Genomic DNA, 27,523 nt, shown 5'->3' with positions numbered 1-27,523 from the left:
GGAGCAGGAAAGGTTTGGTGTGATGCTAAAGGGCTGCTGCTGGAGGCATCTGGGGAGAAAACTAACCTTCTATAGGGAAAAGCACTGCAAAAAACACTGAATATGGGGAAGGGAAACTGAGGTTCAAGGGCTCTGCACCAGTAACACACTGAGAGACTCACTGAAATGAGGTTTATTGGGTTGTATCACCGATAAATACAAAATGACTACAGTGGTACAGCAGCAAGGGAGTAAGTCTGAGAAGCTCTGCTTTTTCATATACAAAAAGTATTAACCCGCATGTGAACCATGTAAAATGGACCAATTCAGTCAAGCTGGATGCTGGAGGGGCTTCAGCTCTGCTCTTGGAAACATCTACCAGAGTCCACAAAGCCTTTCTGGAGCTGATGGACTGAATAAAGCAAATTTAACCTGGTTGATTAAAATCTTAAGCCTACCTGTACCACGCTTCAGCTACCACACAGGAGTACAAAAATGCTAAACAAGAGACACGATGTGCTCAAGTTGAAATAGTTCTTTTAACGTCAGAGCTATGTGGCTCTTGCTTTAAGCAGTGCCAGGAGTAATACTGAGTTATTTATCTTGCCACATCTCGCCAGGAGGTGTACCTGAACCAGAACAAAAAGGGCTATAAATAGGAAATTGCCTTCAAGTCGGTGTTGGACTCAACTATTTACAGAGAACCAGGATCTGCCTGAGGTTCAGACCAGTTGAGATATTTAACTGGGGTCCCAGCCCCCCTGTATGACCGGTATAAATAGCAGGGAGGCTGTTTCTGCTCAGGGGAGGTGTTGGGGCTCTGTGAGGTTTGAAATAGAGGCAAAATAAAGACTCCATGAGTAAAGGAAATGGATTTGAGGGTTCTTCAGACCAGTGGTTCTGGCTTAGCCCGTGGAAGGAAAAAACCCCTTTAAGAGCCTTGTCACCACCCTGATGCTCCTGGATAAAGGGGGTGAGAGTTGGGCAGCGCCAACCTGAGCTCGGTGCCTGCGCCAGCTCCTGACCTACTCCTTCCCTTCCTTTCCCAGAGGACTCAAAGGCAGCAGCGGGTGGGAAGAGCCCTTTGTGGAGCCAAAATGCCAATGGAGACCGACCAGGGAGCTGCTGGATGTGACCTGGAAGCACGGGGAGGAGGGATGTGTCTCCAGTGGGATAACAGCTTGGACATGTCTTGCTCCTGGCCATCAGAGGAAGAGATAGAGCCGATACCAACCCCAGGGCCAGGGACTGCTGCAGTGAGGACATGAGGATGGGCGACCAAACAGCTTCACTGCAGCCACCATTCCCATTTTCCAGTAGAAACCATGCCCCGCTGCCTGCAGAAACCATTCCTGATTCCCTGCGGCAAGCAAAGCCCCATTCCCTGCCCTGCTCTCCCTCCGTAGCCCCAGTGGTGTTGCCTTCAAGCAGCAACAACCTTAAACCTGAGCTGCTTTTCCTCCTTTCCTTACCAGGCCAAAGCTCCTTTCTGACCCTGCCAGGCCTCCTCACCCCCATTCACGCTGGCACGAGCACAGCCGGGTCCTTCCCACATCCCTGCTACCACACTGGGAATGCCATGCCACAGGAACAGATTCTCATTGCCGTGGCCTCCTGCCCATACAAAGCCTGATGCACCATCTCAATGGAACAAGACTCCCCAAGAGCCATGTTGTGATCTCAGGGATTGGGAAGCAGGGATGCACACTCCTTCTTCATCCCCACACCAAAACCCCCTCAAAACCATCACCCTTCCCCATACGTGCTCCCACAGCCCCAGTCATCATCAGCTTTTCCAGCCCTGGAGCGAGTAGAGGCCGAAATCTTTGATTCCACCTTTTCAGCCCCATTTCACCATCAGTGGGGATGCCTTTGCCCAGCAGAAAGAGAGGAAATTCCACAACGCATTTAACCCATGACACTAAAAACTACCAGAGCAACAGAGCCCTGGGGCCACCAGTCTCCTTCTTCTCACATAGAAAAATAAGCCAAATTTGCTTTATATATATATATGAATATAGAAATATCTATATATATATATAAATGGCAGCAGGAGTGCAGCGTGGGGTTATAGCGTGGTCTCACTGCCCATGTCCCGAGGTTGTTTCTCAGTGTCAGTGTCCTCATAGTCTGACTCCATCTCTATCTTCACCTGGGGCACGGTGCAGATGGGGCTTCGGGAGTAGTTAAAGGCAGGAGATGATGGGCATGAAATCTTCAGGTGAAGTGTAATGCTGAGGAGGAGGAGGAGACGGGGAAGTGAGCATCCAGGAATGAGTATTCCCATCCCAAAGCTACCCCAGCACCCTCAGGATGATGCTACCACCAGTAAAACCTCATAAAGATATGGTGTTTTGCTGTTAATATGTACAAGCCTAGAACATGCAGCTGAAGTGGAGAATAATCCCAAAATTTCAGGATTTAGATGAACATCTCAATCCTAAAAATCCCTATGGATGTTGCCTAAGTGGCATTTTTAGGGCTCTAAACCCTCTGGTGTCAGGCTTGGGATGCTCCATCCCACTCAGCCCCGCTCCCAACATCCCCAATAGGTGGGGCCAGCAAACAAAAGCACCCCAAAACCAGAGGGATGTTGTGAAAATCATGGAATCCCGCTCGGGAGCCCCATCCAGTAACTCCAAAACCGTTCCCTGCAGCTGGTCCCCTGGGACAGGTGGGCAGGTTGGGGGATCCTATTTGGTGCCATTTACCTGCGATCCAGGTCTGAACCATTCGGGGAGGAATCAGAACGCAAAGCTCCAGGCGGAGGGCCTCTTTCCTGGGAGGGGGACATGGAGGTGAAACGCTTCCCAGGTGAGGAAGGAGCCCCCCAACAACCCACTCCTCACCCTCCCTCTCAGTGCCACCAGGTCCTGCATCCTCCAGGCAATGGGAGAGGCGACAAGCTCCTGGGTGACGCTGATTTGGGGGTGATTAAGCAAAGAGAAAGGCCCAGCAAGCAGCAGCTTGAGAACAGAGTCATGAATCAGAGCATTCAAACCTGCTGGCACCAGGATGCATCCCGGTGCTGAGCTGGAACCAAGCCATCCAGCTTTATCCTGCATTGCTTTTGGTCATGGCTAGCTTTGCACCAGCTCATGTGTGATGTTTGAGGCAGATGGTTTAACCAAATGGAACACATCTGCTCTTTCACAGTTGGGGTAATGCCATCACGAGCTCTCCATCCCTGGTTCTGAGGGCTCAAACCCTTCCCAGATATATGCATATGATGGAACATCATATTGATTAGCATTGGCTCATGGGGGACACCCAGGAGAATCCTGGCTTCCTGGCCACTGGAATACAAGTTAGTAGCAGCACTGAACCTGCTGCATCCTCTCACCCTTGCTTTGAACAGAGCAAACCGTCCTCCCTGCTCCAGCGGGATGGATCCAGGCTGCATCTCTCAGCAGTGTTAGTGCTATTGGATCCTGGTGCGGGGGGTTAGGAAGCAATGGGGAATGCTGGAAAGGCTCCTGAGCTCCTTATTTACGGCTGAGGCAATGGGGACCCCCATTTCGGGGCTGCACTGGCAGGGGCTCCATAGGGATCATAATGACTGAGGGAGGTGGGAACTGGGGAAGAAAGTGGGGAAATGAGGTGAAGGCAGTGCCCGGGTGAGCTCCAGGAGCACCCAAAGGGACCCAGAACCTCCAGGAGTGGATGCATGAGGAGGAGGCTTTGCCTTCCTCTTCCCAAACACACTTTCAGCTCTTCTGCCTGGGGAAGGGTCTGCAGGAGGGGTTTAGTGGTGCTTTGCCACCATACGATGGATGCTGTTCCCTCAGCTGTGGGATCTGGGCTCTTCTTCCTAACTATTTAAGTATTTTCCATTATTTTCCAGCTTTCAGGACAGTTGGAGCACTCCTTGCAGCCTCTGTCCATTCCCTAAGCATCACTCAAAGCCCCTCAATCAGTAAATCCAGCGAAACACAGAATCACAGAATCCCAAGGGTTGGAAGGGACCTCAAAAGATCATCTAGTCCAACCCCCCTGCAAGAGCAGGGTAACCTACAGTACATCACACAGGAACTTGTCCAGGCGGGCCTTGAATATCTCCAGTGTAGGAGACTCCACAACCCCCCTGGGCAACCTGTTCCAGTGCTCTGTCACTCTTACAGTAAAGAAGTTCTTCCTGATGTTAACGTGGAACTTCCTATGCTCCAGTTTACACCCATTGCCCCTTGTCCTGTCACTGGATATCACTGAAAAAAGCCTAGCTCCATCATCCTGACACCTACCCTTTACATATTTGTAAACATTGATGAGGTCACCCCTCAGTCTCCTCTTCTCCAAGCTAAAGAGACCCAGCTCCCTCAGCCTCTCCTCATAAGGGAGATGTTCCACTCCCTTAATCATCTTTGTGGCTCTGCGCTGGACTCCTTCAAGCAATTCCCTGTCCTTCTTGAACAGAGGGGCCCAGAACTGGACGCAATATTCCAGATGCGGCCTCACCAAGGCTGAGTAGAGGGGGAGGAGAACCTCTCTTGACCTACTAACCACTCCCTTTCTAATGCACCCTAAGATGCCATTTGCCTTCTTGGCCACAAGAGCACATTGCTGGCTCATGGTCATCCTCCTATCCACCAGGACCCCCAGGTCCCTTTCCCCTTCGCTACTTTCCAGCAGGTCAACCCCCAACCTGTACTGGTCCATGGGGTTGTTCTTCCCCAGATGCAAGACTCTACACTTGCCCTTGTTAAATTTCATCAAGTTTCTCCCCGCCCAACTCTCCAGCCTGTCCAGGTCTCGCTGAATGGCAGCACAGTCCTCTGGTGTGTCAGCCACTCCTCCCAGTTTTGTGTCATCAGCAAACTTGCTGAGGGTGCACTCAGTTCCCTCATCCAGGTCATTGATGAAAATATTAAACAGCACCGGTCCCAGCACCGACCCCTGAGGTACCCCACTAGTCACAGACCTCCAGCTAGATTCTGCCCCACTGACCACAACTCTCTGCCTTCTTCCCTTCAGCCAGCTCTTGATCCACCTCACTACCTGATCATCAAGCCCACACTTCCTCAGCTTATCTATGAGGATGCTGTGGGAGACAGTACCAAATGCCTTACTGAAATCAAGAAAAACTACATCTACTGCTCTGCCATCATCCATCCACCTAGTTACTTCCTCATAGAAGGCTATAAGCTTGGTCAAACATGACTTCCCCTTGGTAAAACCATGTCGGCTGCTCTTAATGACCCCCTCATCCTTGATATATCTAGAGATGGTGTCAAGAATAAGTTGTCATCCCAGACCCACCAAACCGGAGGTTTTGATGGGACCTTTCCGTCCATGGCTGGTCCAGGATGTCCTCCCCATCCATGGGAGCCGCTCACCCACCTCCTCATCGCTGCTGCTGTCTCCTTTGTTGCTTTTTTTCTTCTTCTTCTTGTCATCCTCTTTCTTCTTCTCCTTCTCAGGGATGATGTTGTCAATCCAGGCCAGGTCGTGTTGGGAGAAGACAAAGTCCAGCAGCCGCCTCACCAGGATCAGGGCTAAAATCTAGGAGGGGAGAGGCACAAGAGCATCTTTCATCCCCAGACCCAGGCAACACCATGGGACCGAGCTGCAGCTGCCCCATCCCTGGCAGTGCTCAAGGCCAGGTTGGACACAGGGGCTTGGAGCAAGCTGCTCCAGTGGAAGGGGTCCCTGCCCGTGGCAGGGGTTGGAACTGGATGAGCTTTAAGGTCCCTTCCAACACAAACCAGGCTGGGATCCTATGAATCTAACTGAGGTCGCAGCAGCTGCCTGGGGTTGTTCTTACCATGACGGGGAAGATGATGGCAGCCACGGTGGATTTGAGGATCCAGAGCACAGCCAGGCAGATGATCTGCACCAGCGTGAAGAGGTGGATGCGACGCAATGGCACATGCCGGAGGAAGACGTAGTCGGGCTGGTGCTTGGCCGGCATGAGGAAGAGCTTGCAGCGGTCCCAAAACTGTGGTGGGATGAAGGCTGCTGTTAGCCCTCGGCCCTATTCCCCAGGCTCCCACATTGCCCAGAGAAACCCTCTTTTAGCCTCCAAAAAGAGGAATTTGGGGGTTTTTATGTGTTTTCTGGAGGGTTTTGCGTATCCGGTGTCCCCCACAGCTGGGAATATCGGATGCATCCAGATACTGGAGTGCAAAATTTGGGGTCATGATTCCCGTGTTTTGCCGCTTCATGGACATTAAGGAGGAAGAGGAGGAGGAGGAGCACTCACCTGGATGCCATTCAGCGATGCAACGCCCATGTAGAGGAAGACTCCGTACAGTACCGGCATGGGAATGTACTGGGGATATGGGAAAAACACACTGCTTACCCCAGGGAAGGTGTCACCCCATTCCCAGATATGGGAACGGATGCTGGAGACCATGGTGCTGGGGGAGAATCCACCTTTCTCTTCCCCCATCTGCAGGCAGGGAGCAGGGATGTGGGAACGGGAATGTTTTACCTTCAGGATGGGGGCCAGGAAGACAGAAATGCCCGTGAGCACGAAGACGATGATGCCCGTCACTCTCTGCTCCCTGGAATGCCGAGAGGAGCAGGATGAGGCCATGCTGGATTAGGGCTCCTCACCCCAAGGAAGAGAGCATGGCTGAGCCTTCCTCACCTGACACCCAGGAACTGGGGCTGCTCCCCCGGGGCGCTGGTCTCTGTCTCCATCTTCAGGCTGTCGATGTGGGCGATGGAGATGACGGTGGCAGCCACGTACCAGGGCAGCCCCATGAAGGAGCACACGGCCATGAGGATGCCCACCCAGAAGAGGTCCAGGTGGTAGCCTGCGGCTTTCTGCAACACAGCACCCGGGAGGGGCAGGGGGGGCAACACGGCTTGTGAAGCTGTTCCTGTGTGCACCCCAGGGACCAGCAAGGTGGGGGCTCCCTGGTGATGCACCCCCTGCAGCATCCTCCATCACCATAGTGCACCCTGCATCATCCTGATGCACCCCACAATGCTGTGGTGCATCCTGCATCGCCCTGATGCACCCCACAGTGCTACGGTGCACCCTGCATCATCCTGATGCACCCCACAGTGCTGCGGTGCACCCTGCATCGCCCTGATGCACCCCAGTGCTGCGGTGCATCCTGCATCATCCTGATGCACCCCACAGTGCTATGGTGCATCCTGCATCATCCTGATGCATCCTACAGTGCTATGGTGCACCCTGCATCATCCTGATGCATCCCACAGTGCTATGGTGCACCCTGCATCATCCTGATGCATCCCACAGTGCTATGGTACACCCTGCATCATCCTGATGCATCCTACAGTGCTACAGTGCACCCTGCATCATCCTGGTGCGATAGTGCACCCTGTATCACCTTGAAGCACCCTACAGTGCTATGGTGCATCTTGCATCATTCTGATGCACCCCACAGTGCTATGGTGCACCCTGCATCATCCTGATGTGATAGTGCACCCTGTATCACCTGGAAGCACCCTTCAGTGCTATGGTGCACCCTGCATCATCCTGATACATCCCACAGTGCTATGGTGCACCCTGCAGCATCCTCCATCACCATGGTGCATCCTGCATCGCCCTGATGCATCCTGCAGTGCTACGGTGCACCCTGCATCGCCCTGATGCACCCCATATTGCAATAGTGCACCCTGTACCACCTTGAAGCACCCCACAGTGCTATGGTGCACCCTGCAGCATCCTGATGCTCCCCACAATGCTATGGTTTACCCTGCATTACCCTGATGCTCCCCACTGTGCTGTGGTGCACATTACATTGTTTCGAGGCACCCCACGTTTCTATAGTGCACCCTGCACCACCCTGGTACACCCGTCATTGCTGTGATGCACCTCAGATTGCATCGATGCATCCCACATCACCCTGAAGCATCCTGTATCACTGCAGAGCACCCTGCATCACCCTCATGCACCCTGCATTGCCATGGTGCAGCCTGCATGACCCTGAAGCACTCCACTCTGCTTCATACACACTGCATCACCCTGGTGCAGCCCAGATTGCCACAGCACACCCTTGCAACACCTCAAGTCATCCTGAAGCAGCTTGCGCTATCCTCATGAACCCCACAGTGCACCCTGCATCACCCCACGCTATCCTAAACCACCCTGCATCACCCTCATGCAATCCGCTTTGTACTGATGCATCCCACCGTATTGCCATGGTTCACGCTGCAGCACCCCACATTGCTCTCGGACATCCCCCTGATGCACCCTACGGTGCCATGCTGCACCCTGCATCCCATGCAGTGCACCCTGCACCCTCCTAGTGCACCGTGCTCTGTGGCAACACACCCCATATCCCCCCACCACACCACATCAGACGAATTTAACACCTCGGAGGCTTTGTCACCCCAGAAATACAGCTAGAAAGGAAAGGGAAAGCTCCTGCTTCGCACAGCCAGGGTGAACCCGCCCTGTGCCTTGCAACAGCACCCAAAAGTGGGTGCTCGCAGAGATGCAGGCGGTACGCAAAGTGATGCTGTGTCCCCCAGCGTGGACCGAGTCCCGGCTCACCCGCAGCTTGTGCTCCTTCCTGTTGACGATGACGGCTGTGATCTGCTGGTCCATGAAGATGAGGATGGTGACGAGGAGGGCGGGCAGGGCGCTCGCCAGGTAAACCCACCACGGGTTCTTCCCAAAGGGAAACACGAACCACCCTCGGTCCACACGGGTGGGCTGAGGGGGGGAAGAGAACAGGGTTGGATGCCACGGCTGAGCCCGGAATGGGTCAGAGAGGGAGAAAATCCCAGCGCTGACATTTTGGGAAGCCCCACATCACCCTGAACCCCATTGCCTCTGAGCATTGTCCTGTCCTCAGGTCAGCCTCAAGGAACAAGGGATGGGACAAGAGGAACCGGCCTCAAGCTGCACCAGGGCAGGTTTAGATGGAGCTGAGGAACAATTCCTGCCCCAGAGGGTGCTCAGGCATTGGAACAGGCTGCCCAGGGCAGGGCTGCAGGCACCGGCCCTGCAAGTGCTCACACACCATGGAGACGAGGCCTCAGTGCCGTGGGTCAGTGGTGGCCTTGGCAGTGCTGGGGTAAGGGCTGGATCTGGTGATGTTAAAGCTCTTTTCCAACCTGGTTCATTCTCTGATCCTGTATCCATCCCAGAATCCCACCACCACACATTTGCCATCCAAACCACCCCCGGCATCCACATGCCTCAGCCCTAGACTTTGCCTTGATGCTCACTGGGACTCCCCACATCGTCCACAGCAATACCAAGGGCGGGGGGGGGGGGGGGAGAGAGACATTTTGGGCAATGTTTTACTCTAAAGGGGGTTTATTTTACCTTAAAATCAGTAGGCACTTGGAGCTTTGGGGTGTTGAGTCCGAAAAGCACATCCAGCCCCACAAACATTAGTATGGACATAAAGATAGAGAAATCACTAATAAGTTTACGCAGCTGCCAAGAATGAAAGAGAAAAGGGAAGGAAAAGAAAAACAGAAGGAAAAGAAGTCATGGAATTAGAATATTCCCTTGGAAAAGACAAAGTAGCTTCTAAGAAGGTGCTTGGACACTGCAGGAGCCATGTTTTATCCCCAAAACTATTGAGAAGCTGGAAAGAGAGTGTGGATGGAGAGGTGAGGAGCAGTCGAACCTTGATGATACTGGGGATGTGGAGCTTAGGGGTGTCCAGTCCGAAACAGGCATCCACTGCGCAGAAGATCAGGATGGAGAAGACATTGGAAAAATCAGCAATGAAAGCCCTGACCTGGAAGCAAGACAGGGAAATGGGGGTGGAAAGGGTAAGTAATGGGATGCTGAGGGTTATTAATGGGATGGAGAGAGTTATTAATGGGATGGAGTTTTGCTCCTGCTTCAGCATCCTTCCCTGAGCATCCTTCCAGCTCTGCTCATTCACGGATAACCTGGGTATCACCGTCAAAATGCAGATGTTTTTCCCCTTTGGGAATGGGTTATTCAGCATGCAAGAGCCAAATTAGCAGCCAAAAGGATCCCAACTAAGGGAGGATTCCCCTAATCTCTACCAACATCTAGAAACAGGGATTTCTTTTCCTGGAGTTCTTTGCATCCAGCAAGGAGACCACCGGCTCCCGTTTTTCCTCCCTTTTGGAAAAGAAGGAGGTAAAACTCGGCACTTCCCTTACCTTGGTGGGGAAATAGCGGCTGAACTTGAATTTCTTCAGGGTCAAGGTCATGGAATAGGTCCCAAAGAAGAGGATGAAGGACATCAGGGCCAGGTCGGGCACGAATTTACAGGATTTCCCTACTAAGCTGCCACCGTATTTGAGACATTCCTTCTTACTGAGCTGAGTCCAGTCCAGAGCTGTGAGGTTAATAGCATTGTACTGGGGAGAAAACCCCAAAAACAGCAAAATTAGTGCTTTAGGGAATTGCAGTGGGCCGGGAAAGGGGCATTTCCTGGCCCCAAAAGCAAAATTGGCCATTTAGGGAATTGTGGTGTGCAGGGGAGAGGGGATTTCCCAGCCAAAAAAGAGCAAAATTAGGGTTTTAAGTCAAAGGAAAAGGGCATTCTCAGTTTCCTGCCATTGGGAACCCCAATCCCACAGGAAAATCCTGGAGCTGCTTAGTAATTTGGGTGAAAACAGTGGGGATTTGGTGCTGCTGAGCTGAGCCGTAAACCCAAATCAGTGTGAATCCTGCATTTCCCTCACGCCAAGCCAGCACGCCTCGCTCCCCGGATGCACAAGTCCTTTGGATTTGCCTTCCCTTGTCCCAAATCTCCCATCAGGATGAGCAAACTCGCTTACCAGAGAGACATTAGTGGTGTTTGGTGCCACTGGAGCTGAAGCATCGAACAAGGTCGCATTGGCTGCGGGAAAGGAGTTTGTTATTGAGGTTTTTGGCTAATATCGAGGTCATGGCACTCAAAGCAGCCGGGCTTCACCCGCAGAGGCCCAGCTGAGCCCAGCCGGTGCCAAAGCAAATGTGGGGTCGAGCACATCCTCCAAGAGCCACACAGGGATCAGCATCCCAAGGGCAGACGGGGACGTGGGGAGAAAACCCCCTGGTTCTAACCCCACAGCCACTTCTCCCTGATTAATCCCATGCGCCAGTGGAGAACACGGATTCTCCTTCAGCATCTTCTGCTTCCAGGGCTGGCAAGCGCCAGCGGGGCTGGAAGTAGTTTTAGGAGCTTCCCGGCTCCTTGAGCTGAAAGGAGCTTCCTGAGGAAGCCACCAGCATCCCGACACCCGCATCTTCAAACCACAGGGTTAGACTGGAAAAGCAGCCTTGGTTTTGGGAGGCAGCACCCAATTATGCCCAATTTGCTTTGGAAATTCATTATTTTGGGTTTGTTTGGGGGGTCTATAATATTTTAGGGGTGTTTTGGTGTCTCACTGCAAAAATTTCCATCATTTCTACCCCCCGGCACCTTCGCTTCCAGGGCAAAAAGCAGCTCCGCAGCTCTCCGGGTGATGCAGCTCTGCAGCTTCAGGAGCACCCACATTCTATAGGGGTGCCCCTAAGCGGGGTCCAGGACCATTCTGCCCCACCCTCTTCCCTCTGCTCCATCCTCTTTCTGTGCCATGTGGGAATTTCGGCTGCCCCAACCTGCTGGCTCCATCCCTGGCGTAGAGGATTAATGAAGGAGAAGCGATTGCTGGGTTAGACACAGAGACCTAGGGCTGCCAAAACCAGGCTCCAGGAAACAGCATTATCATCATTATATTATTATTATTACTATTATTATTATTTATTATTATCTATTGATTATTATTATTCCTCCATAACCTTTTACTTTGCCAGAAACCAGCCTTTTTTGTGATTTCTACAACTTCAAGGCTAGCATCCTGCTGGTGGCCTGGTAAAAGAGGGTCCCAAAGCTCTACAGAATCCCTCTTAGAGCAGAGAGAAAAGCCAAATACGTGGGGAAAAAATAGAACAGCAAAACCTCCCCATGGGGGAAGAGTATCAGAGATTACAAGAGTTTTAATATTTAGAAGGCGATACTCACTTGAGATTGAAATCAGCCCAAATTGATGTGTGCAGCAGAGACAAATATGGGACAAATAAGTTATAATAATAAAAAATCAGAACTGATTAAAAAAAATTAGAAAAAAAAGGATTTTGGGGGGGAATAAATATCATATCTCAAGAGCTAAAGGAATGGAAAATCCGATGTGGATACCACTGCTGTGGGTGCCCAGGGCAGCAAGGGCAAGGAGTAGGGCCGGGTTGCAAAGAAACTTCAGGTTCTGGGGTGCAAATGCCTCTTGGCAGCCTGGGATTTGCTTAGGATGGGGTTTGGAAAAGGGGGAGACCTCCCTGGAAGCTAAAGGCTTCATCTTCATCCATGTGGACGGATGGAGGTGGTCACAGCCCTGTTTGGGATGTTTTGGTCCCCTGGGAATTCGGCATCAGGCTTTGCTTTGCTGCAGGTCAGATTCGGGAGGGTTTTGGTTTGGGAAGGGTTGTGTTGTCTCTACTGCGTGCAGGGTCATCCAAACCCAACGGGATCAGGTTGTTCAGCGGGTGGTTGATGAACAGAAATCAAGGAGAAATACAGCATTCAACTGAATAAATGTTATTCCCATCCTGGAGGGTAAGATCTCTTCTTGCAGTGATGGATGTATTGGGAACATGTTGCATGGCAGGTCTTGGATGCTTTTATTGCAGGTGAGAAATGCACTATCACACCTCTCTGCCTCCTCTGTCTGCAGCTGATACTCCCCAAAAGCACCAGCATTTAGACGTTGTAGCTAAACCTAACTTTTAGGAAGTGGTCATTGCCATTAGGCCAAAGCAAAGATTCTGCTCCTTTCCGGGTGGTCATGGAAGAATCTGAGCTACACAATTCAGGTGGGGAATCATCCGGTACATCTATCCAAGAGCGAAATCAGGGAAGCCATCAAAAGACCATCTGCTCCGAGCTCAGTGGCCTCTCCTTTATGAAAAGGAGTGAGAAAAAGAAGGAAAAACAGTCCAAGGAAGTTTCCACATCCAAGTGGGACATCCTGGGGTGTCGCAGACCCCGGAGAGGATAAAATCCCTCTGGTTTATTTTCTGGAGATGTTTTCATCAGCAGAGGGCTGGAATGATCTAAAATGTCCTTTTTTACCCCATATTTCGTTTTTATCCATCTAGGTCTGGCTGCTCCAGGCTGAGGCTCCAGTTCTCCAGCACCATTTGCTGTGTCCTGACAAGCACCAACGCTTCCATCCATGGGGGACAAGGCTCTACTTCCATCTTGCACCAACCAGCCCTCAGAGGAGGGCGACAAGGTCTTTCTACCCCATGCTGACCAGGCAGCTGCCTCCTTCCATGTCCTCAGCCAATGTTCCAGTGGGATTTACTCACAGCAGGACCCCACAACCCCTTCATCTTTCCCCAAAAAACAGATGTGTACTCACCTGGGTCGGGAGCAATGCACTCGCACTTGTACATGGTCACATAGTCCGGCTTGAAGTCCGAATTGATGGGATAGTACTTAAAGGCTCCGATCATCTTCTTGATGGCGTCATAGATGAAGATGAAGCTGATGAGGGTGGAGAAGCCTTCCTCTGTGAAGCGGGTGATGTACTTTATAATGAAGCTGGCATCGGTGGCCACCAGGATAAGGCACTGGAGGGCAGAGTGGAGGCCAATCCAGAGGCGAAACTCCATGTAGTCAATGCCGTTGCCTCTGAAAGTAGGAACAAGGGAAGAGCAACCCTGTGAGAGCACGCTGTGGGTTGGAGAACAGCCCAAATCCCAGTACGGATGGGTCCCAGTTCCCCCTGGCATCTCCCAGCACCTACTTGCTGAAGTCAAAGAGCAGCTTCTCGAAGATGAGGATGGGGCCGGTGCTGCTAAGGATGATGAGCGGCTGCCCAGCAAAGAGGCAGAACATGGAGCCTGCCATCGCCGTGCCGAGGAAGCTCTCCATGACACCCTGGGGATGGATCAAACCCAGCATTGTGGTGATGCTGTGCCACCTTACCTGCCCCACTGATAGAGGTGGGAACTAAGGACCTCTGCTTGGATCTGTATAGGATGGTTGGGATCATGTCCCATTGCTCCTGGCATTGCCATTGAGATGGGTTTTCCCGTTCTGTAGGTATTTCAGGACCACCAGTCCCACTTGGCAAGGAATTTCCATCTCCAGCATTAAAGCTTGGCATGGCACAAGGAGGGTAAAATCCATCCCATCCCACTGTCCCCAAGCCAAAATGACCCCCTCCCCTTGGACTTTACCTGGTAGTTGTCCGTGGCATCCCCAAGCAAGCCCCCGAATGTGATGGCGTTGGTGATGCAGCCCAGGTAGATGAACAAGATGGCAGAGATGGACTGGATATGAAAGCCTTCATAGAAGTCGCTTGGGAACCAGGGCAGCTTCCTCTTGATATCCAGATAGAGGCCACCACAAAACCTGGGGAGAAACCATGAAGGACCAGTGCCCTGTGCCCAAAGGATTTCACCCCTCCATGCCTCTGAGACCACAGTGTGAGCCAGGAGAGGACAGTGATGGGGTTTTGGGTGGTGGGGTGCTTGCTCACCTGCCGGTCCATGCAAGTTCTTCCCCGATTTCATGAACTTCAGGCATCTCCCCATCATCGCTGCCTCCTCCACCGGCCCCAGCGCCTGCCCCACCGGCCGTGCCATTCATCTGCCCCACTTCATTCAATGAGAAAACTGATTTCCTGGGGGGAGAGAGCCACCAGCGTTGGCCATGGTGCCTGCCCTACCAACCCAGTCTTGATGCAGGGCCCATGACCAAGGCCATGGTGTAGTTCTCCACCTTCATTAGAGCTTGGGGTTTGGGGTGAATGTGGAAAGATCAAGAGCTGGATTTTCCCAGCCCAAAGGTGGAAACAGCTCTGAGCTGCTCTGGGGGAAAAAAGTGCTGAAAAAGCAGCATTTCTGTAACATCTGCAGGGGTTATCTCTAGGGATGAAGGCAAACAAAGCTGCTGCAGTCCAGCATCTCCAAACCAGGAGATGGGGATGGCCACAGGGTTGGCTCCAGGCTCACATCTCCCACTCACCTCTTCTCAGCCGAGGGCACTTTTTTGGGTGGCTCGATCCGAATGTTGGGGTCCCACTCGCCGGGCGGCAGGACGATGACTTCATCCAGAAACTCATCGATGCCAGCAATCAGGTCTTCTCTATCCCGGGCTTTGTAGGCAACGTCGCTGAAGAGCTGGGGGTCAAGAGAGGAGAAGTGTCAACCTGGGAACAGCATCCAGTACACGTGTCCCATGTTATTATGGGATTTTAAAGCTCATTTAGTGGGGTGAAAGGGCAATAGGGTTCCTGGTGAGGGCTCTGTGATGCATCTACTCACATCATCCACCATGAGAGTCGCAATGGCTCTGCCTATCTCATTGTAGGATTTGGCTTTTCCAGCTGGACCAAGGAGAATGAAAAGGAACCTGGGGAGGGAAAGGCACCATGTTGGCAACCTCGGACCACCACCGTCTGTGTCACGAGACCACTTTGGACCTGAAGGCATTGTGCTTACCTGGTGGGGACCGGCACCTCTGTCACCCCTCCCAGCATCGTTGCCTGGAGGAGCCGCACAAAAGCCACAAAAGGCTTCTCCAGGAACTCCACTTCTCCCACCAGCACATTGGATGCCTCTGCATCCTTGGGGATCTTCTTCATGAACTTGTTCTTCAGCTGTTGGAAAGACGAGGTTGGGAATGGGAGTGGTTGCCAAAATTTACCTTTACCCCCCCCTTTTCCACACTGCAAATGAAAAGCTGAAGCCAGAGGCTCAAACTTCTTCATCTCTGATAGTCTGAGGACTCCCAGAGGTGGGATTTAAGAGCCATGCCCAAGAACAAACCAGCAAGGATTCATCGAGTGCTATTTCTTCATTACTCCAAACCACCACTAAGCCTGAGATTAACTTGAAACCACACGCCTGGAGCTCCTTGGTAGGACATGCAACTGGGCGGACTGCAGGAGGTGCTACACGAGGAAAACCCCGTGGAATTCACTGCCAGAAAATGAGGATCCCTGCATCTCTGCAAGTCCATCTGCAGCCTGCAGCCCCAGCCTTCCCTATCCAATGCATATACTGAATGCTGTGCACGGGGGATGCTTTTGTAGCTCTTTCCTCCTCAATCTCATCCTCCGAGCAGGAATAAATGATGGAAGTAGGAAACCTCACGCATGGATTTGCTCCCCGGGTCTCTTCTCCCCTGCAGCTCTTTCATTATTAGTTTAAAAGGGTTCAATACCAACCCAGGCAGGGTGTTATTATAATCTATATGCCAGCATGAGGGGAGGCATGTGAGCCGGGCAGCAAGCGCTCCCCTTTCTAATCTTTTAAACCCAAATGGAAAAAAAAAATCATAATAATAAAGCAACTCCTCCAATGCTGCTTGGAATAAGCAAGAGCAGGAGTTAACAGTGACCACTAAGCTTCATGTAACACTTAAAAAGTCCCTTTGTAGTGGGTCTAATAGGGTGATTAAACCTAAATGCTTTGCATATTTTGGGATTAACCCTCCGCACCCCACTGCTGGAGGCTGAGATTTGGGGTTCGTTTGGGGCAGTTGGATTGGTTTATTAAGAGTTTTGATTTTGGAAGGTGTCCTGCAAACCTTCTGCTTTCCTGATATCCTGGCGTGTCCATGGCTCCCAGCAACACATGAATTTCCATCCTTTGCTTCCCCCTAAATTGCATCACCCCAGCAAGCATCCCTGGGGAAAAGCAAGCTGTTATTATAGAATCCCAGCCTGGCTCGAGTTGGAAGGGACCTTAAAGCTCATCCAGTCCCAACCCCCTGCCACGGACAGGGACACCTTCTACTAGCGCTGCTTGCTGAAGGCCCTGTCCAACCTTATCCCACACTGCGTTTAGTTTTCCCTTAGGTTTATGCTGAAATCCCCCACAAACAGAAACAAAATGAAGCCCATAGAATGCATTAGCAGCTCCCAGCTAAAATGCCTTTATGGGAATGGGACATCCAGCAGAAGAACAGCACAAACCCTATGGATCCATCCATCAGCAAGCAGAGACCTGGCCACAAACTGCCCGAGCAGCCTGAGCTCCATCTCAGCTCTCCAGTTTAAAGCAAACCAGGGGGAAAAAGCTCCCAGTGGATTAAATTCACATCCATCATGGTGAAAAAATCCATCATGGAGGGAAAAATGGAACCTGCCTCTATTTACAGACCCTTGTCTCAAGAGCTGTATCCATGTTTGCAATGCTAAGTGCTTGGATGGGATGTATCCTCTCCGACTGCCAAGCAAAAGCTTTTGCAGGATCCCAGAACTCTTCCAAGAACCTTTCCTTTCCTACCTAAAGTTTTTAAGGAATATCTTCTCCACCCTGACACTCCTAAGCTACGTCAGCATCCTCACATGTCCCTCTCTGTGTTCAACTCACAAGCACAGGTATTATTTCTGGGACAGCTTCCCCATGAGTCAGCTGGGATCAATACATGGATTCATTTCCCTAATTAGGAATTTATGTGGTTATCGACCGAGTGAAACTGCACAAGGCTCACATGGACATTCACAACCACAGAGTCCCTTCCATGCCCGAGATGCTCCTCACACCACTGCACTAATGGTTTTGGGGTGATTACCTGGTCGGTGCTTGGTGTGTCCGAGATGTCGTTCATGCTCCGACTCTGCGCATGACCTGATGGAGATGAGAGAGAGAATCATGGAATGGTTTGGGTTGGAAGGGACCTTAAAGCTCATCCAGTTCCAACCCCTGCCACAGGCAGGGACCCCTTCCACTGGAGCAGCTTGCTCCAAGCCCCTGTGTCCAACCTGGCCTTGAGCACCGCCAGGGATGGGGCAGCCACAGCTTCTCTGGGCACCCTGTGCCAGCGCCTCAGCACCCTCACAGGGAAGAGCTTCTGCCTTATCTCCAACCTGAGCTCCCCCTGTTTCAGTCTGAACCCATCACCCCTTGTCCCATCCCTACAGTCCCTGATGCAGAGCCCCTCTCCAGCATCCTTGCAGCCCCCTTCAGACCCTGGAAGCTGCTCTGAGGTCTCCACGCAGCTTCTCTTCTCCAGGCTGAGCAGCCCCAGTGTTCTCAGCCTATCTTCAAAGGTGAGAAAATCTATCCCCTGATGCAAGCTGAATTCCTGCCACATGTGCAAGGTGAAAACATAGTGGGAGGACTTCAACGTGAGTAAAAACCATACTGTTTATTAGAGCTAAGCTTGCAAACCAGGTGCAGTAACACGAAAACCCAAGAATATGAGTGACTGATACCAGCCAACCTGTGGCTACACGAACTCCACCTCACTGGTGGCTGGGGTGGGATCCCCATGGAATTACAACTCGATTTTGATCTCCCTGCTTCTTTCAGGCCTGTTTCCACCTCCCCAGCACCCTCCTCGGCTTACGCAGGCGGCCGTAGCTCGCGCTCTGCCGCATCCGCAGGTCCTCGGTGGAGCGGTGGAAGGCGGCGCCGGCGGCCGGGCTCCGGACGGGGCTGCGGGCTGAGGGAAAGGAGCAGTCAGAGGAGATGCAGGTACCATAGGGAACCATTGGGTGATGTTAAAGGGAAGAGGCCAGGCTAGAAATCAGCTGCCCAGCACAGACGGGACCCTTTCAGCTCTGATACATCAGCAATTTGCTTTTCCCTCTTACTCACATTTGCACTTTAATTTCACCCATAGGATCCCAGCCTGCTTTGGGTTGGAAGGGAGCTTAAAGCTCATCCAGCTCCAACCCCTGCCACGGGCAGGGACCCCTTCCACTGGAGCAGCTTGCTCCAAGCCCCTGTGTCCAACCTGGCCTTGAGCACTGCCAGGGATGGGGCAGCCACAGCTTCTCTGGGCACCCTGTGCCAGCGCCTCAGCACCCTCACAGGGAAGAGCTTCTGCCTAAGAGCTCATCTCAGTCTCCCCTTGGGCAGGTTCAAGCCATTCCCCCTTTTTCTATCTCATTAGCAACGAGCAAACTGCCCTCACCCAAGTCTTCCCACTGCAGAGGCTCCGTGCACTACCCCACACCTTATCAGTACTCTTTTTGAAGCTATAAAGGGGTTCAGAAGTGCAATTTCTGTTATTTAGGATGACCCAACACTATTTGACTTTTTAACCCAATAATTATCTCAAAAAAACCTCTACATTTGAAATTTGTCTATCCTCACCCACTGAAATTAATGATGAAATTCCCACTGGCCATGGCCCTGATTCAACATTCCAGTGGTATTTATCCATATATCACAGAGTTGCCAATGGCATAACAAATGTGGGGGAGCTTTCTGCTTCTGCCCATGACCACCCTGCCCTTGGTGGCCCTATTTGCAAGCTCCAAGTGACGCATCATCCCAGCAACGAACTAGAAATACAGATGATGTCCATATTTTTCCTATCTACAGGGACTAAGCACAACACTTCCAAGTCATGCTCCGTTTTGAAGGCTTGTGGGCAAATATTAGCTCAAATATCTAGTTCTCCAACATGGATGATGGCTGCTTTGAAACCCAGGGATGCCTATGGGGTTGATGGTCTCTTCCATGTGCACTTTGTGGGTGCTGCTGCTCCTGTCTACCCAAGGAGCAGCTGAAGCCTGGCAAATCCCGGGCTCCACCAGATGACCTCAGTTTAAACCTAAGTAAATAATCTAGCCTGAAAACGAACAAATCCCCTTTTATAATGGCTCAAAAATAGGTTCAACCCCAGCCCAGACGGGATTTTTCTGTGGGCTGCTGTGCCAGAAAACCTCTTGGCCAAGTGACCGCCAATGCGATTGTCCCTCACACAACGCCCGTGTCCATCTCAGCAGACATCTCTTTGGCCTCTGGCTACCCCTACCCTTAAAGCCACTGGTGACAGAGCATTCATAGAATCAGAGGATGGTTTGGGTTGGAAGGGAGCTTAAAGCTCATCCAGCTCCAACCCCTACCACAGGCAGGGACCTCTTCCACTGGAGCAGCTTGCTCCAAGCCCCTGTGTCCAACCTGGCCTTGAGCACTGCCAGGGATGGGGCAGCCACAGCTTCTCTGGGCACCCTGTGCCAGCACCTCAGCACCCTCACAGGGAAGAGCTTCTGCCTTATCTCCAACCTGAACTCCCCCTGTTTCAGTCTGAACCCATCACCCCTTGTCCTATCCCTACAGTCCCTGATGAAGAGCCCCTCTCCAGCATCCTTGCAGCCCCCTTCAGACACTGGAAGCTGCTCCACGCAGCTTCTCTTCTCCAGCCCCAACGTTCTCAGCCTGTCTCCATACGGGAGGTGCTCCAACCCCCTTATCCTCGTGGCCTCCTCTGCACTTGCTTTTTGAGGTCTTTCTCCATGCAATAAATAGCTGGGTGTCCTCAACCATTGGGTTTCCCCAGTTCCTTCTAAGATCTTCCTCCCTCCAAGCTGGCTCACTAAAGACTCAAGGATGCCACCAAGGCTGGACCACAGGGACTCACTTGTGTTGGAGGAGACAGACTTTCCGATGTCAGCCAAGGATCGGTGGATTGGCTTCTTGGTTTGGTGACGGTGCTTCCTGAGGAGCACATAGCTTATCTTCTCCCGCAGCTCTGGCTTGAGCAGACCATCCTCGATCTGCTTATCAATGACATCGTCTGCAAGCACCAAATGAGGGTGGCACATGGGTTACCATACTGCAAACCCTCCTAGAAAGCTCAAGACAACACTGATTGAACCAAGTTGGTGGCTCTCAACTCCCGTCATTGCTCATGCAATATCCCATGCAAGCACATGCATTTAAATCTGTCCCCAGCACTTTAAGACGTGGGGAAAAAGCCATCTGAAACCATCAATACCTGCTGGCTCCTACCTATGATCTGGGGCAAAGAGTAGCCATCTAAATCCAGGAGCACCGTTCCTGTCTGTAGGCACGTCCGCAGCTCAAACAGGCTGTGCAAGGACAACGTGGACACGTGGGGCTTGCTCCACCTCTCCCCACCTTCCTCCACCTTTTCTTCAAACTTTATCCACCTGAAATGAGAGGTTGGGAATGGGATGGTGTGTGAGAAGGGAACAAGAGAATTGCTTTTCCTGCGGAGTTTCCCTTCCGCAGCTTTGCAAACCTGGATTAGGTCATCCTGCGAAGGTTTTGCTTGTTGGAGAAACCAACACCATTAGACAAAATACTGCCCGCATGCTTGCAGAGCAGAGTAAAGCCTCTCAGCTCCACCACTGACCTCAACCCTCCTCAAATTGCTCCCGTGAGATAGGAGAGGTTTTCCCATGGAGCTGACCTTGCCTTAGCCAGGCTCTGCATCCACACGGACCAGCCATGCACGCGGGGCGATACAAATGGTTTTGTGACCCTTTAGCAATGCTCAGGCTTCATTCCCATGGTGAGAGACAAGGAGGTTTGCAAGCCCTTGGAATTCAGCCCTTCCACTTGTATTCCTTAACTTTACAAACCAAAGACTTCAGAGCAAGACATCAGTTTGGGGACTAAAGCTGCTTTTCCTTTACGGAAAGTTTGCAGGCTCCATGGATTAAGCCTCCACAGGGCTTAACCTTACAACTTTTAACTGGTACAAGTGGGACTTTGGCTCTGGCTGCCACAGATGGAAACGATGTAGGAGGAGAAGGGGTTTGGGAATAGCTGATGGCTCATGAAAGCTGCAGAGAGAGGATGGGGAGAGCCCAGCTTACAGGGGGATGCATTAAAATGCTGCAGCAAGGAGAAAATCCTGGGTGTCCCTACTAAAAAGCCCCAAACGATTATATAGGAGCGTTAGGAATAGTTCATGCTGTGGACAAAACCCCAGCATGCCCAAAACTATCACATTTGGCTTTGGTGCCAGTGGTGAGCGCATGGTACTTGGTCGGTGTGCGGGACTCGAGGCACGTTTCCAGCAGCACCTTTGCCTTGGGATCAGCATCCCATGATCCTTTCTCCAAAGCAAAACTCCGTCTCCCTGCTGCGCTCAGCTTCTTGATTTCCATCTATTGGCATTTATTGTGGATTTAGCCCAGCAAGGAGCTGCTCTCCTGTGGCTAAAGAGGCCAAACCATTCCTCACTGGAGAGCGGAAATCCAGGACTTCAGAAACCTCCATCCTCCTGCTGGGAATTTGGAAACCTCCGTCTCAATCCCTCCCTGATGAAAACCCTAATGCAAGGAGAAGGATGCTTGAGAGCTTTCCATATATTTAATGATCACAGAATCATGGAATGGTTTGGGTTGGAAAGGACCTTAAGATTATACAGTTCCAACCTGCAAAGGATGCAAATAACCAGCCCAAGAGATAGGATGAGCACCCACAGGGCCTGATCCTGCTCTCTCCTCATTCCTCAGGTGAACTTCTACATCTGCAAATCCCACATGTGCTTGGAAAGGGTTGGGGATACCATCAGCATCCCTGACACCCATCCCAAAGCTCCCCAAAATCCCCCAGCCCTACCAGCCCTTACACAGCTGAGTCTAGGAAGAGAAAATCCCACTTGGATTTGAGACTTTCCCCTTGGATAAGCTCCTAATTCCACAAAGTGAACACCACTTGCAACTACTCCACTACTTGTATTAAAGATGTAGGTGGGTTTATTGTTATTGCTTGAGGAGCAGAAGTTTAAATCCTCACCTGGCCAAGTGTGGGGGGAAAAAAGACCTGGGAAAATGTCCTTTATATCCCCCCTTCCCATTTCCCAGCTCTTCGCTCTAACTCTCCAGTTTCCCAACTGAAGATATATACTGGAGGTGTAAAACCCTCGTTTCTATACCTTCCCATCCCTTTCTGCAGGGCTTTGTTCTTATGCTATGACTGGGAACGGGAAAAGCTCCAGCTCTGCGATTGGTCCAACCTGGGAGATGTGGGATGAGATAGGAAATATTCCTCCTTTCCTCCCTGTCTCCTCTGCCATGCTAAGCTCACAAAACACCTTGTTCTATGCATTTGCCTAACTCAGGCATAGCTTTTTTAACCTCTTTAAGAGCCACGCTCATTCCCAGACCCTTTTTCCATGCAGGGATCCTTAGGAGACCTTTTCCCAACACATTTCCAACCCAAAGCATCTCACCTGGCTGACTCTTTCCACTCCATCTCCTCACCATCGTGCTGCAGCGTGTCCATCTCCGTGAAGAGCGTGGGATTGGGAGGCTCATCATCTTCCCCCAGGATGTAGCGGAGGCGCTCGGCAGCCGGAGACACTGCCAGGGGTGGGGAAAAGAGGTTTTACCATCGGCTGGAGGCGAGATGATCCTGCACCATTCCCAAATGGAAAGCCCCAGGATGGGTAAAGAGGGATCTGCGGGTCTAGTTAACATCCTGGGGTAGAAAAAGGAGGTTTTGAGGAAAGTGTTTAAGGTGAGAGACATTGAGGACTGAGGGAATTCTAAGTAATCCTCTCCCAAAATCCCTGTGCAAAGAGATACGGGATGCTGGTGAAAGGATGAATGGAGTCCGTGTAGAAGAATCCATAGGTCTGGGCTGGGAATTAAGGAATGTGGCCAGCCCTCCATACAACATAGTCAAATTCCCCTTCCAGGAGCATTATGTGCCCTGTTTCCATGGGGTATCCCACATTTTTTCCCTACCACAGAGCCTGATTTTGCCAGGTTCAAGCTGTCTGCTATCAGTAATCAAATCCTTATAGTCTCCAGCACTGTGTAGGGGGATGCACGAGTGCTCAGAACACATTTTCCCACTGGATTCCCAAGGGGAACCTGTATCTTTTGAGAGGAATAATGAAAATTTACCATTTCTGCAGGAAAAATCCAGCTTCTTGCTGCAAACAACCCACCAGGCAGGGAAGGCCACTTGTTGCCTCCTGTGGTATGTTAAGGAAGGGGAGCAGCAACCTGTTGCCTCCTGGCAAAGCTCCTAACTGATGGGAAAAGGGCTTTTCATCTTTGGAGCATTCCCCCTGGAATGCACCCACCCAGTGGCCATGGCAGGGTGATGGATCTGCCTTCGAAGACAAAGCCAGGCCGAGTTTTCCTTTTACCCTCTCCATCTTCAGGTGCTTCCCTAGTAAAGCCTCATCATTTTGGTTGCAGGGAGGAGTTGAACACTGGGATATGAACCTGGAAGTGGCATGGTTTCATCCACTCTCCGATTGCCCTGTTATCCACACAAGAGGTTAAGCTCAGCCTTATGCCAGGCTTCATGGAAATGGTGTATATTTAATCAAATCTTGGATCTTATCCCTCTCCTGATACAGTAGGAATTAATCCAGCTTGGAAATGTCTTTGTTGGTAGGATCCTTCTGTTCTCAAACCTGGGAGTAAGAAAGGTGGGGAATACAGTACCTAAAAACCCAGGTAATTATACTGCCATGTATGAGAGGAGGGGGGAAATGGGAACATTGCCATTTCTCCCCATCAGAGATAAGAACCAAGTCGCAGTGGCCACGAAAGAATAGGATGTCCCTTGCTCTAGGCTGAGCCTGCTTAACTGCTTAAGCCCTTTAAACCCCACCACCAGGACTAAAGCACTGTTGTCAAGTTCCTCCTTCCACTTCCATAAGCTCCATTATTATGATTATTAATATTCCTGTTAATTTTAGAGCTGGGCTACGTGCCTGGAGGGCTTCAGGCTCTTTAAGCCTAAAGTGCTGTTCCCGTAAGAGGGGATGAAATCAGTGTGGTGCTGGCAACCCCCTCACCCCGGCCTCATGCTGTGCTCTGCAGCCCAAAACTGACATATCCTGCAAAAATCACAGCAAATGCACGAGCCAGACCATGGAAAATGGTAGAAATTAGGGAATTTGCTGGAAATTTACTGTGAATTTACTGTTTTGGGTGGAATCTCTGGATGGATTTGTTCAAAAAGGGGGACTCGTGGTTTTGTAGCAGGGGAGGGCGAAGGGCTGGAGCTTTGTAGATCTTTGGCTTGGTGGTGGCTGCTCCCAACTCTGCCCAAATTCCCACCTTCAGTGCTTAAGAAGGGTCCCTTCTCCTGCATCAACCTGCCAGAGGGTTCCCCAAGCATCTCGTATTGGGGCGCTGGGGCTGTGACACACTTTATCCACTGGAAATCACTAAAGGTAAAGGCAAATTTGCACAGAAAGAGCTTTTTAAGGTGGTTTTGGGGAGCTTTTTCCCCACTCTCCCCCTGTTTAAGGAATAAACCCACCTCTCAACACATAACATGAGCTTCCTGACGGCTTCCCACCGCTCACTGACCCGAGCAAAGAGCTGGTTGCTAAACCAACAATGCCAGGGCTTGGCCACGCAGCCAGAATTCATGGGCTTTATTCACCTGCAGGACCCTTTCGTGCCTGGGGCAGCACCGACCTCCTGCTTTTTCCTCCTGGGAATTTAATGCAGCACCTAAATCAACCCTGGAAAGCAGCTGGGGAATAGACACCGAATAGCAGCGTCCAGGGCTTGGTACCTCTGGGGAGCACAAGGCTACAACTGATCATAGAACCATGGAACGGCTTGGGTTGGAAGGGACCTTAAAGCTCATCCAGTTCCAGCCCCCTGCAGTGAGCACCTTTCAGATGCAGTGACACTGGCTAAAACCCACAAAGCCACCCCAAAATCGGCACCTATTTCTTTCAAGATACAGTCAACAGGTGCCCGGAGCAGATCTGTACCCCCTTGAACCAGCTTTTACGATGGGAGAACACCCCCAGCTGCTTGAATTCAAACCTCCGTTGTGATTTCAGACGCAATGGATCAGAATTGAGCCCACAGACACAGAATTAGCTCGGCATTAACAGTGGTGAGCATCATAGAACGGTTTGGGTTGGAAGGAACGTTCCAATGCCCTGCAGTGAGCAGGGACATCTTCAACTAGACCAGGTTGCCAGAACCACATCCAGCTTAGCCTTAATATGGGATAATTTTACATATACAAGAACCTGCATTTCCATGGATGATCAGACAGGACGGACCAGTCACACTGATTTATACCTCCTTTAATGTGAGGTTCACAGAGCCCTTCACACCCCAACTTTGATCCAGCAGTAAAACCTCACTTAGCGATGCTTTTCCAAGCCAAAATTCCAGTTCTGGTTTTAGGTATAATTAAAAAGGTGATAAAATAGGGGATGGATGAACCTGGTGCCTCCAGGGGTTTGCAATCCAGCTGGGCAGTGGGACGAAGCCTTATTTAAGGCTCTGGCATATGAACTGCCGTGGTCCTTCTGAACACACAACAGCCTTTTCCTGGGGCTTCATGGATTAGAATGGTAACTTCCCCCCCAAGATAGAGAAGACTGAGGTGCACATCCCATGGGATTAGATGCTCCATTCCTGTTCAAGAAAACCCCAGCTCTGGGGGATTTTTCTCCTTCCAAATAGCCATTTCTCTGCTTTCCCACTGCTGCAGAGCAGTGGAAGATGATACAGACCCATGTGTCCCCACCTTATATTTGGGGTGAGCTTTGGAGCTTGGTGCCCCAAGCGAATGCTCAACCCAAGCCCATGCTGGCTCCCAAGCTGATTTTGCAAAGGAAAAGCGAAGCCAAATAAACCCAGGAGCTTTTCCTCCTCTCCAGCTCCCCCACTGCAGACACCGAAGAGCCATGGAAATCACCTACCTGGAATCGTTTCCATCTTTTCTCCCATTTCTTCCCAGCTCAACCAAACCTTCAGTGCACGGTACAAAAAAACCACAACCCCCCAAACTTCCTCCTTTATCCACTCAGGCTTGTTAAACTCCCAAGGCTTAAGGAGCAGATTATAGAGAATATAAAGCACTTTCCTTTCCCTTTAGCTCGCATGACGGGAAGTTGCCAAATCAAACGGGATGCGTGTAGGAGAGGTGAGTGGCAGCGGGATGGAGCGAGCGAGAAAGGGGAGGGAGGGAAAGGTGGGAGGACAGAAATCAAAGGGTTGGGGTTGTTCTGTGGAAGGGGCTTGTTTCCCACCCGGAGCCAGGTTGGAAAACCCCCTCCAAGGTCAGGGCAGAGATTTTTGTCGGGGAAAAACACCCAAATGAGGAACATTTCCAAAAGGAAAACGTGGCTGATGCAGAGTTCATAGAGCTCTGTTAAGTTAAGAAAGTTAAGGCTTTCTGGGGTCTTTTCCCTCCATAAAATGACTTTTCCCTCCCCAAACAGCCCAGTGTTATATCCCAGTGGCATTTACTGTGGAAAGGAGGTGACATGGCTCGCACCACAGTGAAAGGCAATAAGGGAACTTTTCCTTCCACAGGGATAAGCCCCTGCCCGCGCTGCTGAGCCGTGACGTGGCCTGCTTGACATAAACCCAAATGCAAATTTCTATGGGGGGGGTGAATTAAAAACCCAGCTCCTTTGCTGCGCAAAATGTTAATCTTTTCTAAGGAGATTTAAGCAGAGTGGGCAAAGCCCCAGGCAAAAGCCTGTTGGGAACAAGGAGTGATGCCCAGAGGACATCTGCACCCCAGGACCCTGCCATCACCCCGTTTCCTCCTTAGCAATCTCCCAGGGGCAAGCACAGCCTCCTGAGGGCAAGGACAACCTCTTTATAGCCCACCCATCACCCAAGCAGCCTGAAATCCCGTTTTACACCCTGTTCTCAGAGACATTCACAGGGAAAAATAAACTTGGGAAGCGCTGGGAAGTGCAAACACCGGACCAAGCAAGGCGGGTAGGTGCACGGAGGGTGACTTGATCCCGGATTAAATGATGTTGCCAAAGCCCTCTTGCTCTTTTGGGAAGCCCAATGACCACTCACTGGTCCTGCTGGCATTGTCATTGCCGCTCTCATAGCAGCCGTGGCCGCCGTCGTCGGTGTCGGAGTGATCGTGGCGCTCGTAGTGCCTCTCGCTCTCACTCGTCCTATCCCGGCT

The 27,523-nt window shown here is 51.3% G+C and overlaps 2 protein-coding genes across 4 annotated transcripts in view; one reads left to right on the top strand and one right to left on the bottom strand.

Annotated features, from left to right (window-relative positions):
• The window catches only part of MTHFD2 (methylenetetrahydrofolate dehydrogenase (NADP+ dependent) 2, methenyltetrahydrofolate cyclohydrolase), an 11,598-nt gene extending 9,675 nt beyond the window's left edge, over nt 1-1,923 (top strand). The window contains exon 10 of the transcript XR_010608090.1: nt 1,029-1,923. The gene's annotated coding sequence lies outside the window, so the exon portion shown is untranslated. The remainder of the gene's footprint in view (nt 1-1,028) is intronic.
• SLC4A5 (solute carrier family 4 member 5) lies at nt 167-27,523 on the bottom strand. 3 transcript variants are annotated; one of them, XM_065659034.1, is made up of 25 exons: nt 26,289-26,380; nt 22,818-22,947; nt 20,621-20,781; nt 20,250-20,405; nt 18,225-18,320; nt 17,448-17,503; nt 15,368-15,525; nt 15,191-15,278; nt 14,892-15,046; nt 14,404-14,547; nt 14,102-14,276; nt 13,666-13,799; nt 13,279-13,550; nt 10,675-10,736; nt 10,051-10,251; nt 9,540-9,653; nt 8,450-8,611; nt 6,569-6,747; nt 6,410-6,482; nt 6,179-6,247; nt 5,741-5,914; nt 5,317-5,478; nt 3,473-3,554; nt 2,691-2,758; nt 2,128-2,213 (listed from the first exon to the last, which is right to left on the bottom strand). In XM_065659034.1, exons 1-24 carry the CDS (start codon nt 26,314-26,316, stop codon nt 2,724-2,726), a joined length of 3,066 nt encoding a protein of 1,021 aa, XP_065515106.1. In that variant the 5' UTR covers nt 26,317-26,380; the 3' UTR covers nt 2,128-2,213; nt 2,691-2,723. The 3 variants fall into 3 exon arrangements, with proteins under 3 accessions (XP_065515107.1, XP_065515105.1, XP_065515106.1); XM_065659035.1 differs by lacking the exons at nt 3,473-3,554; nt 26,289-26,380 and adding an exon at nt 27,409-27,523 and having other exon boundaries at nt 167-2,213; XM_065659033.1 differs by lacking the exon at nt 3,473-3,554 and having other exon boundaries at nt 167-2,213.

Source organism: Lathamus discolor, chromosome 22 (genome assembly GCF_037157495.1).
Source record: "Lathamus discolor isolate bLatDis1 chromosome 22, bLatDis1.hap1, whole genome shotgun sequence".
Lineage (NCBI taxonomy): Eukaryota > Metazoa > Chordata > Aves > Psittaciformes > Psittacidae > Lathamus > Lathamus discolor.
Note: the sequence above shows the minus strand (reverse complement) of the source record. Positions and strands in the feature narration are given on the sequence as shown.